The 21,924-nt window shown below is 34.4% G+C and overlaps 2 protein-coding genes across 6 annotated transcripts in view; one reads left to right on the forward strand and one right to left on the reverse strand.

Moving 5' to 3' along the window:
- Positions 1–3,825, reverse strand: part of MESK2 (misexpression suppressor of KSR 2) — a 170,981-nt gene extending 167,156 nt beyond the window's left edge. Inside the window, exon 1 of one of the 3 annotated variants that reach the window (XM_090415106.1) lies at positions 3,710–3,825. The gene's annotated coding sequence lies outside the window, so the exon portion shown is untranslated. The remainder of the gene's footprint in view (positions 1–3,709) is intronic. The other 2 variants (XM_090415110.1, XM_090415108.1) reach the window with 2 other exon arrangements.
- Positions 1,964–21,711, forward strand: LOC150092359 (uncharacterized). 3 transcript variants are annotated; one of them, XM_090415102.1, is made up of 6 exons: positions 1,964–2,110; positions 6,881–7,221; positions 9,002–9,213; positions 15,632–15,820; positions 18,379–18,645; positions 20,727–21,711. In XM_090415102.1, exons 2-6 carry the CDS (start codon positions 7,079–7,081, stop codon positions 21,518–21,520), a joined length of 1,605 nt encoding a protein of 534 aa, XP_090271228.1. In that variant the 5' UTR covers positions 1,964–2,110; positions 6,881–7,078; the 3' UTR covers positions 21,521–21,711. The 3 variants fall into 3 exon arrangements, with proteins under 3 accessions (XP_090271228.1, XP_090271229.1, XP_090271227.1); XM_090415103.1 differs by having other exon boundaries at positions 1,973–2,006; XM_090415101.1 differs by lacking the exon at positions 1,964–2,110 and adding an exon at positions 3,785–3,931.
- Positions 21,712–21,924: the final 213 nt, after the last annotated feature.

A 21,924-nucleotide genomic window follows, 5' to 3' on the forward strand; every position in this document is an offset into this window, starting at 1 on the left:
ATGAAGAAATAGAAATTGACTGTCTTAATATAAAAACCACATTAAATGCAGCAGCAAATGAAAGCTTAGGAAAGACCAAAAAATTCAATAAAAGGAAAAAACTGAAGATCTAGGATGATATAATGAAAGAAATAATCAAAAAGAAAAAAGAAGCCTATCACAAATGGTTAAGCAGTAAAAGATTAGAAGATTCAATAGAATATAAAAGAATAAGAGCCATAGCTAAAAGAGAAGTCAGAAAAAGACATAGAGAATCATGGAACAAATTTGTTTCTAATTTAGAATATGATTTTTATAAAATAAGACCCAATGTATATAAGATTTTGAAACACCTAAATGCAGATACCAAAGAAAACATAAAATTAAACACCGAATTGAAATTAGAAGAATTTCTAAATTACTACACAGAATTGTGGACAGACAAATATTTTAAAAAAGACAACTGGCAAACAATTAACGAAAATGAAAAGGAAATAACTGAAGAAGAATTAGAAATCAGCCTGAAAGAAACAAGAAACGGAAAATCACCTGGAGAAGATAAACTAGGTTCAGAACTATATAAATACGCAGGAACAAGATTCAAAGGAAGACTTATTATTTTTAAATAAAATCCTATTATCTTTAAATAAATTTTAAATAAAATTAAATAAAATTTTATTTAAAATTTAAATAATTTTAAATAAAATGGAAAAAAGCAATTGTGATTCCTATCTTTAGGAAAGGTAATAGAGATGACCCTAAAAACTATAGAGGTATCAGTATACTAAATTCATGTTACAAAATATACAGCAGAATCTTAAATAACAAACTAATGAAATATTCCGAAAACTTTATTTTAGAAGTACAGAATGGATTTCGAACAGGACGATCATGTATAGAACCAGCCTTCTGCCTAAAATTAATAATAGAGAAAAGAAGAAAAATTTAGAAACACATATTGCATTTATTGACTTTGAAAAAGCATTTGACAAAGTTAAAAGAAACATATTATTTAACATATTAAAAGAAAGACAAATACCAAATAATATCCTAAAAGCTGTCACAAGTATATATGAAAATAATCAAATACAAATAAAATTAAATCATGAGCTCTTATATATGAGAGAGATAAACCAAGTGGTCCGACAGGGATGTCCCCTCTCAGCAACTCTTTTTAATATTTACCTAAATGAAATAATAATAAAATGGAATAAAAATTTGCATCAAGGAATTAACATCAAGAAAAGAAACGATGATATTATGAAAGAATTAAACCAAGAACCAGTAATAGAAAAAATTAAAAAATATAAACATAAATGGATGGAACACGTTCAAAGAATGAAAACAGAAAGATTACCAAAACAAGCCTTAAAGTGCAAGCCATTAGGAAAAAGAAAACCAGGACGTCCTCTTAAACGATTCAACGATGACTTCTAAGGCCGGAACAGGCCATAACTAGGCCTAAATCCTTGATACGCATGATGATGATGATGACTATATGGGAAGAAGAGAAGGTACATCGAAAATAGTAAATGGGAAACTAAAATTTAAAAAAATTAAATAAATAAGCATCTCTAACTCGAATGGATTTTTACTTTTTCTTTCTAGTAAAGCAACTTAGGATTCGGCTTTTTGTTAATTTAGTATGCTGCGATACTATTATTGTTTCCGTAGTTAAATATTGAGCTTTCATCGCTTTCATTGTAGAAGTCTATCTTCCCCAGTGGCCTCAATATAGCTTCTGGGAATACAAACTTTGGAAAAAGAAATAAAACCCACTCATCAGGAAAATAGGTCGTGTCTAATGAAAGATGATGTTAATGATTAATCATGCGAGGAACTGCCGACAGATGGTGCCACAAGGTAGGAAACTAAATACGAAACGTTATGTGCATTGAAAAAAAAAAAAAAAAAAAACTGAATATTAGTATATAAGTCTGTTTTTGTGAGGCGAAGTTCGATATGGTGAGAAGTTGTGGCTAACTCCTTAAGGATTTGCAGAAAGTTGGATCTAATGATGAAAGGATGTTAGAGGATTTATATTTCTAGTTGTTTTTTTCTCCAATAATACAGGTTTATATAATAGGAATGTATAAAGGTGGAAGACAATCACAGACATCCTTGTCTTCTGGTGAGTGATTTTTTTTAAATAGTTAGCCATAAAAAACGAATAGATAGAAATGTTTAAAATCTGTAATAACATTTATTTTCAAGATAACAGGCGCACCTACGCGGGATTCGAACCCGCAACTTGAGAGCGGATACGCCAACCATTCGGCCAACCAGGCCGGCAATTTGATTGTTACCTTTATATAAATAAAAACGTCTTTTAACTTGAGGGTGAGGGAGGAAAATTGATAACATTAAAAAATTAATAGAAATGGATAAATTACGAGCTTATAAAAATAATTTACTTATACAGCAATCCTCAATTAATGCGCCCCCGATTAGTGCGTAATTTTTTTTCTTTACTCAAATTCGATTAGTGCGCCTGTATACATCTTAAAATAAATGTTACAGATTTTAAACATTTTCTATCCGTACATTTTTATGGCTAACTATTTTAAAAAATTACTCACCAGAATGAAATAATTTAGTTACCCATTTGAAACATTTTACAAAGTTATTTTTAAGGGCATACTACACTACTTCCATGTATGCTATCTATACTATGTTCCAAATTTACCGCCAAAATTTATGTCGTCTGCTAATTACATAGCATTTTCCTGATCATATTGTTCTTATAAGTGAATCACCTATTCACTTATAAGAACAATTTTAAGCAAAACTGCTGAATACAGAAAGAAAGGTAAGGCTGCTTCAAGTTCATCATACACGCGAACTACTCGAAATTATAATGATTGACTTCTTTCTACATGGATCGAAGATTGTAACCAAAAACGGATCCCGCTAAGCACTGATCTTATTAAATCAAAAGCATTAAGACTCTTTGCAACCTTGAAAGAAAGGGCTATCAATGATGGAAAACCAGAAGAATTCCACACTAGTGCTGGGTGATTTCTAAAAGAGTAATAGCCTACATAATGTTTGAATCACAGGCAGATAAGGAGGTGGCCGCAAATTATCCAGAGATTTCGAAGAAAATTGTGGAAGAAGGGGGACTATTGTGACCAACAAATATTTAATGTCGATGAAACCGGCCTTTTTTTTGGAAGCGAATGCCTTCCAAGACTTTTCTAGCCAAATCAGAGAAATCTCAGCCTGGTTATAAAGTCGCAAACTCGACTAAATTACTGCTAGCAATATGCGAGCCGTTTGGAAGCACATTCTTCCACATGGTCAAATGATTTTAGAGGCTTTTCAAATGAATCTAAGTTAATTCAATCTCAATCTGAGAAATTTAGTGATTCCGACCTACTAAATTTAGATGCACAGCGGTAAGATCCCGAAGAATATGAAGAAAATTTAATCACTGACAAGCCCAAAGAGATTTCACAGAAAAAACTTGAAAATATTTTTCGTACAATCGAAGAAAAAATAAAATAAATTTTAAGATTTATATCACAGCGTATTTTGATTTTTAAATGACCTTTTTATTTTCAGAAAATAAGCAACATTAAAAAAAAGCAAAAGATGAAAGATAAAATATATTTTCAATTATCGTATCATTTTCACATTATATATCACAATAATTTATGATTTTATCATCAATAAAAACATTCATATTATCAATAATAAACACCCAGTATCGTAGCGTAACTACAATTACCTCAATAATAGGAAATACAATTGGCTCTTTACACATTCTATTTTTACAACAATATTTGCAACAGTTTCCCTTTGCTTGTTAAACAATTAGATAAAAGCAATGTTTTGAAGTACAATAATAATATGAAAACAAGACACCTAGCTCCCTCTACGTCCAAGAAGGATGGGTGGAAATGAAACAAAAAATAAGTAATATTCGTGTTCAATGGATTTGCATTTAACAGTAAGTGAGCATTTATTTTAGCAGGAAAATTATTATACATGCTTTATGTCAGTATGTGTATAAGGTTTCTCCAAAATATCCAAAGTTTGCTTGGATATTTTGGAGAAACGTTGAATTGAAAGTATATATTTGTATATAAGTATATTTGCTCTGTTGTACTATAATCTCTCTAAGGCGAAAGAATTAAAAAAATAATTAATTAATTACAAAAGTTATTTTACGTATACATAGCTGTTTTTGGGGATATGATCTCCGAATAAAAATGAAAAACTAACAGTGATTCACATTTAGGAGTAGCATATAATTAGCATTTCGCCTCAAATGCAAAAATCTGAAGAAAATACATTAACGTTGCGTTTTAACTACTAAAATACAATGAAATACGAATGAGATACAAACAAATTCACCTGCTGATGGCCAACACTTTGTATGGAAAACTCCAGAATTTGAAATGTCCGACCACAGATGCGAGAACCCTGGCTGGTACAGTGCCAAGAAGAGTCAATTCATGTAAGGGGAGAAAGGAATAAGGCGTTGTACGAATTCGTCACCAACATGGGTAGACATGATTACCAAAGTGAATGGCGTTTCTACTTTATAATTAATAGGCAGTGAGCACATATTCCACTAAGACATAGATGACTGTGAATATTTATTGGTTTAGAAGACTTTCATCAATCATTTTGAGACAAACCTCGTTTCTTGTTGGATGGCTGAAGTGGTCGAGATGTGCATTAAAGAAGTATCTGTCTACAAAATATTTGCAATGGGATAAAGTAGCTATAAAAGCTTGGACGGCAGCGTTGCTGAATTTAGAAAGCTTAACTTGGTTATGTTGCTTGTTCCTAGTTGTTCAGCGCTGACAACATATGAATTTAATACCATCATCATGCATATCAAGAATTTCGGTCTAGCAAGACCTGTTCCGGCCTCAAGGACTTCCTGGTTTTCTTTCCCCCCCAATGGCTTGTACTTTAAGGCTTGTTTTGGTAATCTTTCTGTTTTCATTCTTTGAACGTGTTCCATCCATTTATGTCTATATTTTTTAATTTATTCTATTACTGGTTCTTGGTTTAATTCTTTCATCATTTCTTCGTTTCTTTTGTGATCAAATAGGGCATACTTTGCAGTTTTTCTCATAAACTTCATTTCTGCTGTTGTTAATCTTTGTTTGTGTTTTTGTTTTATTGTCCAGATTTCGCTTCCACACAATAAGACTGGTAGGGCTAATGTATTGTATGCTTTTAGCCTGGTTTGTTTTTGAACTAGGTTTGGTTTAAATATAGAGTTAATTACTCCTGTTATTTTTAAATATTTTGCAATTTTCACGTTTATATCTTTTCATTTTTATATGTGATCGTACATCCTAGGTAGTTAAATGAATTCACCTGTTCTAAGATCTTGTTATCTATTACTATTTTAGTTCTTGCTGGATCTTGTCCTTTAAGGGCCATAGTTTTTGATTTTTCTGTTGATATTATCATACCATAATCTTTGGATATCTCATTTAGATCTAAAATAGCTTTCTGTAAGTTATCTTCAGAATTTGTAATTATTATTTGGTCGTCGGCAAAGAGGAGAGTGTTTAAGTTCACAGTAGGAGAAAGTTTAATACCTTGATGGAAATTTTTATTCCATTTTATTATTATTTTATTTAGGTAAATATTGAAAAGAGTTGCTGAGAGGGGACATTCCTGTCGGACCCCTTGGTTTATCTCTCTAGTATAATAACTCATGATTTAATCTTATTTGTATCTGATTATTTTCATGTATACTTATGATAGCTTTTAGGATATTATTTGGTATTTGTATGAACTTAATATAAATTCATATTAAAAAAATCCAGTTGGCCGAATTCAGTGTGTCTCAGCTATCCAACAAACAGGACAGGTATAGCTTTGAATCCCACGATATCGATGTTTGTGCAAGTTTTTAGATGGCAGAAGATTTTTGTTCCCCGTATGAGGCAACTGACTAACCTGCTTAAACCCAAATAGACTAACCCCCAAATAGTATCAGCATTATGGACACATCAAATTCAACTGTTCTAACTACATAATGGTGAATGTAAATAAGTAGTATAGACTCATACTAGCAAATAAATCAAATAAATAATAGTATCAATATTAGTGAAGCGTTTTAGATAGCATACAGCTTGTGATATTTCTGTGGCGTAGCCCTTCCTCCCCTACCAAATAAAATTTCTGTGGGGAAAGACGAAAACTATCTATACAGTTGTCTAAACGCACAGCTTCAGCAGATCAATCTCGCACTGGTTATTGTAATATTCTTCTACAAATTTATTTATAAATCAAATTTATTTGACCTAAGAGCACACTCGTGGGTAAGATAAAATTTTTTTTCGACCTATGGATGTATAAAATTTTTAATAAACGAATAATTGCTGTTATTATTATTATTATTAATAATAGGACATTTGATGCAGTTGTATCGAATTGATTATTATTAGTATTATTAAAATAGGTTATTATTATTATTATTATTATTATTCGTCTCCACTGCGTCATCCGCCAACTACACTGCATCTCTACTCATCTACACCAGCGCCATCTACTGCCCACCATCAGCACTAGTATTTTTTGCGTGTAAATTGCATGTATTCTGAAAGCCGATTTGTCTGTTATAGACGAAAAATTGTTTGTCATTACAAGTTTTGCCGTAAGAGGAGCTAGTGGAAGTGCGCATGTGGAAAGCTTTGTAATGAAATACAGTATTGGTTAATTGATTATGAACTCATGTAAAGTATGATATTTTATGGATCTCGTTGGACTTGGCTAAAATTAAGTTAGAAAAAATGGTAAATAAATTATTGATATTAATTTATTGTTTATTGATATTTATTTATTGTTTATTGATATTTATTTATTGTTTATTGATATTTATTTATTGTTTATTGATATTTATTTATTTATTTTTGTTTTTTGATAGCTCTTCTGGTTAATTTTTCTTTGTGAAGCTGCAGCGACCATCATTCAAAGCCCCTTTGTAGCAGATGTAAAAGCAAACACAGAAATCGGTTCTAACATTAAGCTGCAGTACTCAGAAAATCCAAATGCGTTCGCGGCCGATCTGACTTTGCTAAGTAATAAAGTGCAAAATCCTGAAGATAAACTGGTAGAGAAGTTTATGCCCGGACTGTTTAGTGCACTTGACGTTGAACTTGAAGGAGGATCGAGCTCTCAAAACAACGGCAAAGAAAACGAGACAGAAAATGCTGATGTGGGTCATCACTACCAACCACTTCTGATGGAAGAAATTGAAGAAGAAATGTAAGTTGTTATCGTGAATTGTAGGAGGGAGAAAGTTCGAATTTATCATTATTATTAATTAATTAATTAATTAATTATTGGTTGATTTTTTATTGTAATTATATGAATCTCAAAGAAGGATATCAACTTACCTTAAATTATTATTGTTGGCGGGCTAAGAGTTAGACAATCCTACTTTACAATTCAAGCATATAACTTTTTTATGCCACAGTTAAAGTTACGATACTAATATTGCAGAGAGCCTGTGTAGCTCAGTGGATGTGGCGCTTGGCCGCACGAAGGAAGACTCGGTTTCGAGTCTAGTCGGCGACTAGAGGAAATTTTTCTAAGCCTTTTTTCGACCGGTTCCCGAGTTAGTCGATCTCTGGCACGGGCAAGCAGGTTTTTCCTCCCGGAAACTCGGGTTTTTCGTCCTGTAAACTCAAGAAAATCGACCGTAGAACCCACATTATTTCAGACATTAAATATATTGTGTTAGGGACCACGAGATGGCGGCACATTTGAGCCGTCTCTCTTCACTGAGTACCGCTTAATTAGTGATAGCCTTGGGCCATCTATCTCTGATTGGGTACCAGTGGAGATTGAACTGCCCACTCAGTCTCCAAAAGTTAGATAGGGCTAAATGGCCTCGCCTACTCCCCGTATACGGGAATAAAAAGGCGTTTGCTGATTTATATTGCATCGGATCATCACCTAAAAAAAAATTCGTAAACGTTCATGTTAAGTGAGATTCGACTCTGCAATCAATGGCTCGAGAGAGGGGATATGCTGTCCGCTCGGACGACCAGGCGTGTGTGTGTTGCATTATTGTTTAAAAATCTCGAATGTGCGCAGCGATTCACTTTTGCCCTTAAAATCCATAGTTTGGAGTTTGCATGCATCCATAATGCTAGACTTCCAAAAGAATTTCTAAGTTCGATTGCAATCACCGACTAGAGGAACTTTTCCTAAGCCTTCAACCGGTTTCTAAGTTAGTTGATCTCTAACAAGAGCAAGTAAAGATTTTTCTCACAGAAAATTAGGGTTTAAGAAAATCGATAGTAGAATTCGCACTATTTCAAGCGACAATATATAGTGATAGCCTATGACAGGTTTAAGGACCACGAGATGACAGCAGTTGTTTGCCGTATTCTCTCCCCTGATGACTATTAAAAATCAGTGATAGTCTTAGACTAGTTATTTCTGACTGGGTAAATGTGTAGAACTGCCTCTCAGTCTCCAAAATAAGACAGGGCGAAACGGCGTTTTTAACGCCTTTTTTTACACTTTTGGAAAAAAGGCGATACTGGATGTATATAACTGAGAAACATACCAAAAATTAAAAAAAAATCGGTAGGGTTCTCAGTTGTTTGAAATGTTTCTCTAGGAAATTCGGGATTTTTTATTTTTAAATTTAATTTTTAATTTTTTAACGCAGGATAATTATAGCCGAAGCAACTAAAGTTATGACAACAGTGCATTATGTCTATTAATTACAAGAGTTTATAAAAGTTCCTCACATCCCAGATAGGATCTGAACATAGATATTTCTAAACAATGGACACATGACCCGATGCTCAGAAAAAATTGGAGACTTCTCAAAAGAACAGCAGAGCATCTGAGAAAAGCGAGATGATTTAAAACCAATCACTACAGAAGTCATGTTCAGAAAGTTCAGTAATGTTCAGACAGTTTTTCTTTACTTTACTACATGAACGGAAAAGATTTTGTCAACTGTGTGTGTGTGTGTGTGTGTGTGTGTGTGTAAATGTAAATAAATATTGTTTTACTTTGTCTTCAGAGAACTTCTCATCGTACTTCCTGGAGGAGAATGTGATTTTTATGACGCTGTTCACAAAACGTGCTGGTATGACAGAGCTGTTGGGGACTCCCTGACATTATCAGTCAAGTTAGGAAAAGAAGAAGTAGACCGAGAACGTGTCATGATTTTTTGGGAGCACCATTTTCGGATGATGAATACGAATGACTCTGTTATAATGAAAATTAATCCCGGTGAGTTTTAACATTAATAATTATGTATAAGATTTGATTATGAGTTTGTGATGTTTAGAATGTGGAATACCAAGGCTATGAGCCACAACATTCAAATACCTTCGTAGAGAAGGTTATTATTATTATTATTATTATTATTATTATTATTATTATTATTATTATTATTATTATTATTATTATTATTATTATTATTATCATTATTATTATTATTATTATTATTCCTGATGCCTCCAAGGAATCCGAAGACTCATCGCGGGAGGACATCTACACCTAACCGCTACTACGAATCATCTCCATCAACGCCATCTACCGCCCACCTCCAACACCACCCCAACTAGTAATTTTTGTCTGTAAATTGCGTGTGTTCTGAAGGGCCGATTTGTCTGTATGCGGGATGAAAAACCCGAGTTTCCGGGAGAAAAAACCCTGCTACCTCCATATGAGATCGGTAAATAAAGATTCCTCCATAAAGATTCCTCCCGTCGCGAAGAGAATCGAACTTAGGCCTATTCCAATCGAAGGGCGCAATGTACCATCGTTCTTCCAATTGCGCTACGTTATGTTCTAAGATCTCAGAGATTGTAACTAGTGCGTGATAATACGTTCGGCATAGATAAATTTCTCTTTTCCTCCCACCTGTTTGAGTGCCTATTTTATGCTCGGGAGTTGTTGGTTCCCCACCTGCCCTCAAGCCCATTGTCTGGTTTTAGGGTATGGTTACGAAGTTAATGATACTAGGAATATTTAAGCCTTTTTTCAGGCAACAGGCACTTAAAGGGAGATAGGTGTTTCTTTCCCGCTCCCCAATGCTTTTTTTTTACCAAAAAGCATACATAATTGACATACAATTCTGTCAATGGATGACTTTACATGTCTCTGGTTTACTGCTAAACAAAGCAATTTAACTTCCTATTAATCAACTATAAATTGCTATAAAGGTAGCTGTGGTAAATTATCAGATGTATTTACAGTAGAAGAATTTGGGACTCCAACACACACACACACACACACACACACACACACACACACACACACACACACACACACACACACACACACACACACACACACACACACACACACACACACACACACACACACACACACACACACATAACTCATTCTCCCATTTTTTTAGACGATAAATCCCAATAAGTCAGCAGGATTTCCATCAAGTGATTAGTAATTCTGTATCGTTGTTTGGGGAATATTTCCTTCGTGTGAGAAACATTCCAAAAAGGAGAAGAAAATCAGTAGAATTGTGGTATTGATACAGAATAGGACCTTCACCTAACTTTTGCCATAAAGTTGGAAGCATAGAATTGTCTAGAATTTCATTATAGGTCACAGTATCACAATTTCCCGTCACTGGAACTAAGATGACTAGCTCAAACCATGAAAAACAGCCCTAGACCATGAGATCAGAACTCTGCCAAGCTTCCAAACTCTACCCAATTTCCCATTCGACACAAGACATTCGGGTAGGTAGTGTTCTCCTGCATCCGCCATACCCAGTCTCGTCTGTCGTGCTGCGCCACCTGGCAAAGCATGATCATCATTCCATTGAATGCATTTCCATTGCCCAGTGTTGATTGGTGGCGTGCTTTATACTTTTCCATCCACAAAGCTTGACGTTGCAATAGCTTATGTTTGGCATGTGTGTTGCTGCGCAGCAATAGAAATCCATGTTCTTCAGCTCTTGACGAATACTTGGTACCAGTCCTTGCAGAAGCCTTTCGGAACTCTATAAGGACTGTTTTAACGTAGCTTCAGCGATTTGTGATTTTTTGTGATCTGCTAGGTCGCCATTTGTTGTTGGCTTTAATTAATAATTAGTTTTTAGCAACTATACTTACAACTAAAAAATTAAGTAGGCCTGTGTAGCTCAGTGGAAGTGGCGCTTGCGTCTTCTACGCTTGGTCGCTCGAAGTTTGACTAAAGTCTAATCGCCAATTGGAGGAACTTTTTCTAAGCCTTTCTTCTACCAGTTGCCAAGTTAGTCGATCTCTGGCACGGGCAAGAGGGTTTTTCATCCCGTAAACTCAAGAAAATCGACCGTAGTACCCACATTATTTCAGACAGTGACATATCATGTTAGGGTTAGATACCAAGAGATGGCAGCACTTGCTTGCCAGCCTCTTCATCGGCGGCTTCTATAATCAGTGATGGACATGGGCCAGCTATCTCTGATTGGCTACCGGTGGAGATTGAACTGCCCACTCAGTCTTCAAAAGCTAGATAGGGTTAAAAGGCCTCGCCTACTCCCTATAAAGGAATAAAAGGCATTAGCTGATTTATTTTTAGTTATTTAAGCATAGGGATTTAATTTATTTCCCTATACGTCGTTTTGACTTTTTATAGTATTTTTGGTGTGTATTGAGAGGGTCCGCAAACTCAGGAACTGCCCTGGGGTACAAAAGCTGTAGCTCTGCCAGTGTATTGAGCTCTATAGCACGGCCCATTTTACAGGTAATGTTTGTATAAACACTTTCAAGACATTATTTGAATAGATAGTTGAGATATTCGGTTGTCAGTTGTTCCAACAACCATGTGATTTCCCTTCACATTTTTTTCTTTCATTATTCAATGTATATACCAATTTTAGCAACTTTACTTTCGAAAGGTGTAAAGCGCATGCAGTTAATGATGATCACACTCCTTAAGCCTCTACAAATAATTCACATAAATTATCCTAAACAACAGAAAGTATTCTCCAAATACGTTCCTCACCATATTTCTTAGAATACTGATTTGTAACATATAATTTACGATTTAACATCACCATCCTGCTTAAGGAAGGCCTGAAATGTATGAAAAAAGTATCACGTTGTTTCTAGAACACGATTTTGAAATGTTAACGTTTACATAGAATATTTTCCAATAAAGCCAAACAATTACTGGAATTAGTGTTGATTATAAACTACATATATTTCCATTTAGTCAGTATTATATTGCGATACTGTATCAATTTAGACAATCTGTTAGGTGATTTAGCGTTTTAAAAGAAAACTCTTTATTATGTACATTATTTCACTGTTTATCTATGGAACTAAGACATAGACAACGACTAATGTTCCGGTGTCATGCCATCTCTTTCTTGGTCTTCCGATTCTTCTTTTTCAACTTATTTTTGGTACTCTGCTGTTGTCCATTCGATTTAAATGTTCTAGCCATTTTGTTTATACTGTCTTATGTAGTAAATAATTGGTTTTATATTCAGGGATTGTAAGATTTCTTCATTTGCTTTGTGGTCCCACTTGGTATATCCAGCTGTTTGTCTGAGAAACTTCATTTCTGCTGTTTAAATTCGTTTTTCATCTTTCCTTTTCATGGTCCATGTTTCGCTTCCGTATAGTAGAGTTGGTTTTGACAAGACATTATATAGTCTGATTCTAGTGTGTTTTTGTACCAGGGATGGCTTAAATATACTATTTATTATGCCATTTACTGACAAAATTTGATATTTTAGTGTCTATGTCTTTTTCTTCTTCGTATGACAGATCACATCCCAAGTATCTGAAAGTGTTTACTTGTTCTAGTATTTTATTATCTATCACTATTTTACTTATTATTGGCTTTTCTCCTTTGAATGCCATTATATTTGTTTTTTTCTTGAGATATTGTCATATTTTATTGTTTTTGAGATATCACTGAATGATTTTAATGATTTTATAGCTACATCAGAAGATAGTTTAGCTAATACTATTTGATCAACTGCAAATAGTACTGTATCTATCTTCATTTGCGGGGTCATTTGTATACTAAATTTTGTCAAAGACTTCAGAATCAACAAAGGCCACGTGTGTTTCTTTTTGAAATTCTCTTCTCTTTTCTATTAATAATTTTAAAGTAAAAATTGGATCTAGACAGGATCGGCCTTTTTGGTAGCCATTTTGTTCTTCCAGTAGTTTGTTCTGTACAATACTGCTTAGTTTCTCTTTTAATATTCCTGCATATATTTTATATCCTGTATTCAGCAGACTAATTCCCCTATAGTTATTGCATTGAAAAAAATAAAAATAAATAAATTAAAATAAAAACTGACATTTTTTCCAGTATGTTGGGATCCTTTCGATACAGAATATGGTAGATGAAGAGATATGATTTTTTTAAATCAATTAATTCAAGAGGAATCTATGTTTGTATTTGTGAAATATAAACACACGAGTTCATGTTATATGTAAACAATATGCAGTGTAGTCGTACAGCGAAGTTCAATATATTTCCGCTAAATTGTACGTCATAAAACTGATGTTCTGCTAGGAATGTTAGTATTAGTCCTCCAATGCCCAGGTTGAGTGCATTTTCAATGCACATAGATAAGAGCTATTTTTTTTTTTTAATTGTAAAAGTATTTGTTGGTATTTACTCGCCTGTGTTCTATGATTGCTTTTGCTGAGTTGAATTTAAAATACAGGAGAAAAATCCTACTTGCATGCGCCAATGATCGACTGGCTTAGCCGGAGGAGGGGAAGCGTAGTGTCTAGACTAACTTCTGTAGGCCCAATGATCGATGCAGGGTTTATGTAGGCTCTTCTAACATATATGCATATGTGATAGTTATCCCATAGTGTCCACCTTAGATAGTTCTAATAATGCTCTTGAAAAATGCAGCAGTTATTGCCTGATTTGGATATTAAAGATATTTAAAAAAAAAAAAACATTGCATCGTTTTAAGCATATTATCATATTATTAGAGGGAAAAGGTGCTTCCCTACAATGAATAGGAAATAGGTGATAGAAGTTTCTTACTAGTATAGCTTTGCATTGAAGTGGTTGTGTACCTAGCCTCAGCAGCTCGGTAGTATCTACACCCTCTGTCCAAAAAGAAACCTAACTTTTCGAAAATAGAAGAAACTAGTGGCGCCACTTGTTGTATCTTTTTGTTGTCGCAAGCAGCAACCTTCGTTAGTGTTGTATCAACTGTTTATGCCGTTTGGTTCATTAGAAGCAGAGTTATAGTGTCAAGAGTGACTGTGTTTTGACGAACGGTCGGTTGTCAATATTCATATCGTACGCGACGAATTCTCACTATCAATCGCTTCAAAACCTCAAGATACAACTCACCATTGACCGTTTGGCCAAGCGGAACCAATTCTTTGTGGATAATGCCCTTGGAATCGTAGAAACAAATCAGCATTGTCTTTACTTTTGACTTCTCCAAGCGACTTTTTTCGGATGCCCCTTTTCTGGTGGTCTCCACTCAGCACTCTGGCGCTTTGTTTCGGGCTCATACTCAAAACACCACTTTTCATCACCAGTAACGATCGTTTTAAGGAAGTTTGAGTCCTTACGAGAGGTCCTTCCAGTGTTCAATTCGATACATTTTTTGGTTGTCGGTCAACTTGTGGGGAACAAATCGCGAGTTCAATTTACAAAGGCCCAAACTCTCGGTCAAAATGTTGTGCACAGTTGATTTAGGAATCTCCAATTCATTAAATCAGGCACTTTTTGGATGTTAACTTCTCTCATTCCAGTTTTTTTTTTTGTTTGTTTGTTTTGGACAGCCCGGCTTTTCGTCGTCCTCAAGCGTCTCACGACCACTTTGAAATCGCTTAAACCACTCGTAAACTTCAGTACGGGATAAGCATTCATCACCGTATGCTTTTTGAAGCATTTGGTGAGTTTCGGTAAAACGTTTACCAAGTTTAACACGAAAGCCAATCGCGCTGTTTGTTTGAAACTCATTTTCCGACCGTTCATGAAAACACTCTTGGCACTATAACTCGGCTTCTAATGAAACAAATGTCATAAGCAGTTGACACAACACTAATGAAGGTTGCCGCTTTCGACAACAAAAAGATACAATAGGTAGCACCATTAGTTTCTTCTAATTTCGAAAAGTTCGGTTTCGTTTTGGACAGAGGGTGTATAATGTTCTTTGGCTATAAAGAACCGGTTTGCATTCTGTCTTGGATGTGAGGGAAAAAAACACTCTGTGAGGATTTTTTCGACTAATGGTGAGTCAGCTGGCCATCATGCAGAAATGGGAAGGATTTTCCTCCAAGAACGTTGAATTTTTTTTTTTTTATACAGCAAAATAGTCAATCGATCAAGAGGATACACGTAATTTACAGACATATTACACTTCTCAAGTAGCCTTCGCCGTGTCGACAGTAATCTTAAATATCATTGATCTGAATATTTCTTCAGTAACTTCATGACGCTTAGTCCGCAGGTGAAAGATCTACATTCGATTCTAATCACTTAAAGGACTTTTTTGTAGATCTTTTTCAGTCTATTCAAATACAAATAGATACAAATACACACTAGTTAAGATTAGGAACATTGAAAAAAGGTGAAATATGCTGTCTTTCTTTGCAAGGTCAGATCATTTATTATGTCTTCCGTTATAATTAAGTACATCTGACATTCCTAATTCTATTGATATGTAAATGAATATTTCTATGTTTTGCAGGTAATACTCCATGGAACAAAGTGATTGGTAGCCGTGGCAAAGAATTACGCATAAGTCCTATTGTGGAATCTGACTTTGATTTCAACTGTTTCGTCGCTCGAGTGATTCGAGTAATAAAAGAGGACCTGAATGATAAAATGCATCGTTTTTCGTCAGAAATCATCTTTAAAGTAAACATCATTCCTGAAGGTAAGAGAATACGAATGAGAAACATTTAAGGAGTAAATTTTATTTAAAAAAATCTATAGATTAATTTATATTGTGGAAAATTCAACAAGAAAAAAATTTCCCCCTTTCTGAATGGATTATAAATACACTAAGCCTGTGAGATCAGTGGATGTGGCGTTTGCACCACAGCGCTTGACCGCACGAAGGAAGACTTGCTTTCGAATCTAGTCGGCGACTAGAGGAAATTTTTCTAAGCCTTTTTTATACCAGTTCCCGAGTTAGTCGATCTCTGGCACGGCAAAGGGTTTTTTCTCCCTGAAACTAGGGTTTTTCGTCCCGTAAGCTCAAGAAAATCGACCGTAGAACCCACATTACTTCAGACATTAAATACGAGTGTTAGGGTTAGGGACAACCAGATGGTGGCACTTGTTAGCCGTCTCTCTTCACTGTGTGCCACTTAATTAGTGATAGCCTTGGGCCAGCTATCTCTGATTGGCTACCAGTGAAGATTGAACTGCCCACTCAGTCTCCAAAAGTTAGATAGGGCTAAAAACGGCCTCGCCTACTCCCTCCAAGAATAAAAAGGAGTTAGCTGATTTTTTTTTTATAATAGAAGGTAAGCAACTAATCAATGTCAGGGAGTACGGTGGCTTCTATGTGACGTTGCTCAAACGTTACCCGGACACACTACTACGAAGGATACAACCTCTTTCCTTACCAGGTGCGTGTCAATAACCTGCTCATGTCATCTTTGCTATTTTGGGCAGACTGACCGATCTGCCTTGATTAGAATTGAAGAACATCAAGACTATATTATATTTTTGGAATCTGACAAGTCTGGCCTTGAGAAGCAAGGCTAGACTTGTCATTGATACTTTTGATACTAAACATAAAGTTTGGTATCAATAGTATCAATAGTATCTGCTTCTCAAGGCCAGACTTGTCATTGATACTTTTGATACTAAACATGAAGTTCTTTGGACCAAATATTCTTCATTCCAGCAAGTTCGTATTCGATCATCTTTATCTTGAAACATGTGAAACGCCAGAAATCATCCGAACTCGAACCGATCGGACTTATATCCAACCAATATCCAGCTTGATCTCTATTAATTGTTCATAAGTTTTTAATTAATATTTTTTAAATTAATTTTTATCCTGATAACTCTCTGCAATCGTTCATTTGAACTCTCAAAAAAATCCTTACTTGATGGAATTATGGATTTTTTTTTTTTTTTTTTTTTTTGGACGGAAGAATTCGATTCAGAACTAGAAATGCATTAGGATCAGCCAAACAAATTTACATTATAAATGAAATTAATTTTGATTAGAAATTTAAAAAAAAAAGTATTTTGCTGATCAGCGTAACTGGTGCATATTACATGGTTGAGAAAGTTTATCAAACAAAGATTCGGAAAAAAAAAAAAAAACATTACATGAAAAGTAACTTGGAAAACATTGATTTAAAATAGACGGTAAGATAAATGTTAATTCAAAACATTATTAAGTTGTATTTTTTATTTCATTAATTAAGGAAATTATTTAGGTGCCTGCATAGATGTTAATGACAGCTTAGGTTGAACACTGGCTTCTTTTTTTTTTTTTTCCGCATATAAGAAAACGAACTTTATCGTAAACTATTTTCACTACTGGACTACTTGAATATAAAGGCTGTTGACCTCACATTATTATTATTATTAATACAGTAGTCTCCCCTTATCTGCAGGAGATAGGCTCCAACTCATTGGTGCAACAATGAGTTGCCCTGGTGTTGCACTACCTTTAGATTTGAACTACGTTCAGGCGCAAACTTAATTGTTTGCTTACTTGGGATTAGGAGTAAAATAAACAAGTTTATAAAATTACTTGGTAACCCTAATATGCATTACCCAAGGTAAAAAAAACTTATTTACATCTATTTACACAAAAGAAATGAAGAAATTATGAAAGAATTAAACCAAGAGCCAGTAATAGAAAAATAAAAATAAAAAATATAAACATAAATGGATGGAACACGATCATAGAATAAAAACAGAAAGATTACCAAAACAAGCCTTAAAGTACAAGCCATTAGGAAAAAGAAAACCAGGACATCCTCTTAAACGATTCAACGATGACTTCTAAGGCCGGAACAGGCCATGCTAAGCCTAAATCCTTGATACGCATGATGATAATATATATTTTAAAGATCAAGAACTTATATACTTGGTTTTAATCCTTTTCCCAAGTATGCAAAACAATGTTTTGCGTATGAAATATATTCACGGCTGAGCTACTTATATATATAGAGGCTAATGACTTCATATCACTTGCCTTGGTATGTATCCCATAATGCAAAGTACACCCCCTTTCAGGCGTGTATAATATATATATATATATATATATATATATATATAATTATAATATATATATATATATATATATATATATATATATATATATATATATATATATATATATATATATATATATATATATATACAATGAATATTTTCATACTTGGAGCTCGATCAACTTCCCATGCTCGTCTGAAAAGACCGCTCTAGATTTATTCTTTTATTTTCATTTTTTCCTTGCAGATCTCGGACAAGTCTATACTGGAGAAGAAATTACAGTTCACCTGGAGAGTTACATCATGTTGCCACCAGTGGGAATGATGTTTCAATGGCGAATCGAAAACACTCATGAAATTAACGAGCTGCCTAGCAATATGAAAGTTAGCCATTCTGGAAGATCGGTGTCCATTCACGAATTAAGAAAGCAAGAAGAAGGCGTGCTTTCATGTTCGATGTACAGCAAGAAAGAAATATTTGTTGCAAAGAAAAGGTTTTTGATCGAACAAATGAGTAAGTATTGTTAACGAGCGTTTGCTGAAGTTATGTGAGAAAGGTTAATTTGGAAAATTGCAATTTAAAATTTCAGTAATGTAGATGTTAATCGAAAACATAATAGAATACATACGCGCTGTTGTGTATGTATTCTATTATATTAATGTTGAGTAAATAGTGTCAACACCAGGGGCTGCTCATGCATAGGCACTACAGAACTGCAACGCCCCCAATTTTTCTCGATATATAAATATATTTGTTAATATTTTTATATTTGCTTGTAATATTTAATTTTATCATCAACAATCCTATACAATTCTCTTATTTTGTATAAAAAATAATAAAAATCCATCTTGTAGCACTTAGGAGGGCGCTAGCAGCACTGTGTTTACCCCAGCGTCATATTGCTACGTACGCAAGCATATGCACGTCATAGTGAGAAGCGAGCTATTAGCGTAATGCAGCGCTTTTCCACTGTTGTTTATATACAGTTTACATAGAAGTAGAGTGTTCGTAGTGCTTATCGTGTTTACTCCGTCTCTTTAAATATTTGGACATGACAATTAAAGACATAATATTTGTTATATTATTGGGGTTATGATAATGGATTTATTTTTAAGTAATTTTGAATTATACTAAATTGTATCATTTTATCGATAATAAACAATATTTTTTCATGTTTAATTTTTTTTTTAAATTTTTACCATAATTTTGATATTTTATAAAAATATTTTATAAAATACCCCCTCTACAGCTGCGATCACCTCTTGATTCGAAGAAAAACACTAACTAACAAGGAAGGTTTTTAGTTTTGGGAAGAGAGATAGAAGTCAGAGAGAGCCAAATCTGGGAAATAAGGTGGATATTCCAACAATTCATAGTTCAGATCCCTTAATTTTCCCATTGCCAATGCACCTTTGTGGGCAGGTGCATTGTCCTGATGAAAGACGTTTTTTTCTTCTGCAAACCGGGTCTTTTCTCACGAATTTTTTCGTCTAGTCTGGTTAAAAGATCGGAATAATATTCCCCAGTTATTGTTTTATCCTTTTGAAGATAATTAATAAACAAAATGCAGCATCCCAAAACACCGATGCCATGACCTTTCCTGCTGATGGAACCGACTTTGTCTTGTTTGGCACTGAACAACCGGCTTCTGTCCACTGTTTTGACTGCTGTTTGAATTCTGGTATGTAATGGTGAATCCAATTCTCATCCGTGGTAATACATCGACGAACAAAATCAGTTTTATTCTTATTAAAACGCTCCAAGCACTGTTCCGAAATTTTCATGCGAGTGTATTTTTGATCTGCTGTGAGCAAGCGCGGCACCCATCTTGTGCAAAGCTTTTTCATTCGCAATTCTTCATGCAAAATATATCCTACACGTTCTTTTGAAATGCCTGTAGTCTCAGCAATTTCACGAAATTTGACTCGCCGGTCATCCAATACCATATCGTGAACTCGATCAATGATTTCTGGTGTTGTTACACTTTTTGGACGTCCTTCACGTGGATCATCTTCAAGGCTGGTACGGCCACGTTTTAAACTCAGCAGTCCATTTCTTAATTATCGAAAACGAAGGTGAAGAGTGCCCAGAAACTTTTATGAACTTCGAATGAATTTCTTTTGGCGTTAAACCTTCTTTTACAAAGAATTTTTTAACCAGATGATATTCAATTTTATCCATTTCAAGGCATACAGACAACACTTTTGCTTCAGACAGCTGTTTAAAACAAACTACTCTATAGAATGACTTGCAATTTCGCATGGATGCTTATGACAGATGTACCAACTTAGAAAAAAAAAATCTTGCCGATAGTGTTGTTATCAAAGCTCGAGGCCGAGAACTCTTCAGACCACCCTCGTATTGTTGATTCCTAAGTATTCGGGTATATTGTCGTATCTAGTTCGAATTACACTTTAATATATGTTTATTCTTTCCATTAACTCGTATTGCATTTACATAACTGCAGTTCAAATGATTATTGTGAAGTTGGCAATATATGCATCAACATTTTGTTGAAAAGTAAATTTATTATAGCGCATTTTTGATCAATCTGCTCATTATTTATCTTCATTTGTTTATTTTTATTTTTATAGGTGCTATCCCAGAAATATCGAGTCATACCTCAGACACAGAGAAAGCTGTAGCAAATCAAGCTGTGGTCAGTGAACATTATCAACCGGCACAAACGAATAGTAGGAGAAAACGCATGCACGAACAACACCGTATTCGCAAGAAGGAGAAGAAGAATTTCTTACATAACTTCAATGGTTATACCATGATAGCCAAACGACAAATCAAGAGTCATCCACTATTTTCAGACCGCAAGCTGAAAAGAAGAAGAAATCGTAGAAGCCCTGAAAAAGGAAAAGAAGAAAAAGATTATGAATACGCTGGTGGTTCATTAGAAGCTTTGGGTGATGAAGACGAAGGTGTGGATATAGGTGAGGTTTTACAAGAAAATGCAGCATTTGAAAAGCTAGACGAATCTTCTGATAAAAGAACAACCACGAAACACCCCATCTTCACTACGACTCCAATGCCACCTACGAAATCCAATGAAGATATTTTTAATTCCACTGTGCCATCAAATGAACCATCTTTCCTCTATTCTTCACCTCTTTCCATAAGTGACCTCGATGAGGAAATACGTATATTGGAAAAGATCAAAGATCAACAAATGTTGGTGGTGGTGTCTGACGAAGACATCGATGCTGAGGTAAAGGAAGCCAAAATCGTGTCTGCATGTGAAATCACTGGCGAATGTAGCAGTCACGGCGCATGCGTGATACCTCGTAATAGTAGCGGTTATTGTAAATGTCAAGTTGGTTTCCATGGAAACGGCATATTTTGCTGGGAAGATGTTAATTATATACCGCCATCTCATTAATCCACATCACATTGGCTTCTTGTTTTCTTCAAATTATATATCTTTAGTTTTTATTAAACTAAATTTGTAATGTAAGCTAGCTTCATCCAACTAGTATGGATTATACACTTATAAACTAATCTCTACTTTCTTTAATTATTTTAATTAAAACAGATAAAAATTACATGTGGCAACGAATAAAAATATAAAGACAAAAATATTTGTAGTCGTTTTTTTTATTTATGTCATTTTTTAACCGATTCCAGTGACAGAAATATACGCTACTCGAGAAGCAACCGACTTCTACGCCATCTATAACATTCACGTTATCATTGTTCAGTTCACGATATTTTCTTATAAAATAATTTTAAAGTTTTTTCTTTACTTAAGTAATCCTTTTTTAAAATCGGTTTATCGATGTCAGC

The sequence above is a fragment of the Typopeltis vanoorti genome, chromosome 26 (genome assembly GCF_054136105.1).
Source record: "Typopeltis vanoorti isolate ZY-2024b chromosome 26, IOZ_Tvanoo_1.0, whole genome shotgun sequence".
NCBI classification, from domain to species: domain Eukaryota; kingdom Metazoa; phylum Arthropoda; class Arachnida; order Uropygi; family Thelyphonidae; genus Typopeltis; species Typopeltis vanoorti.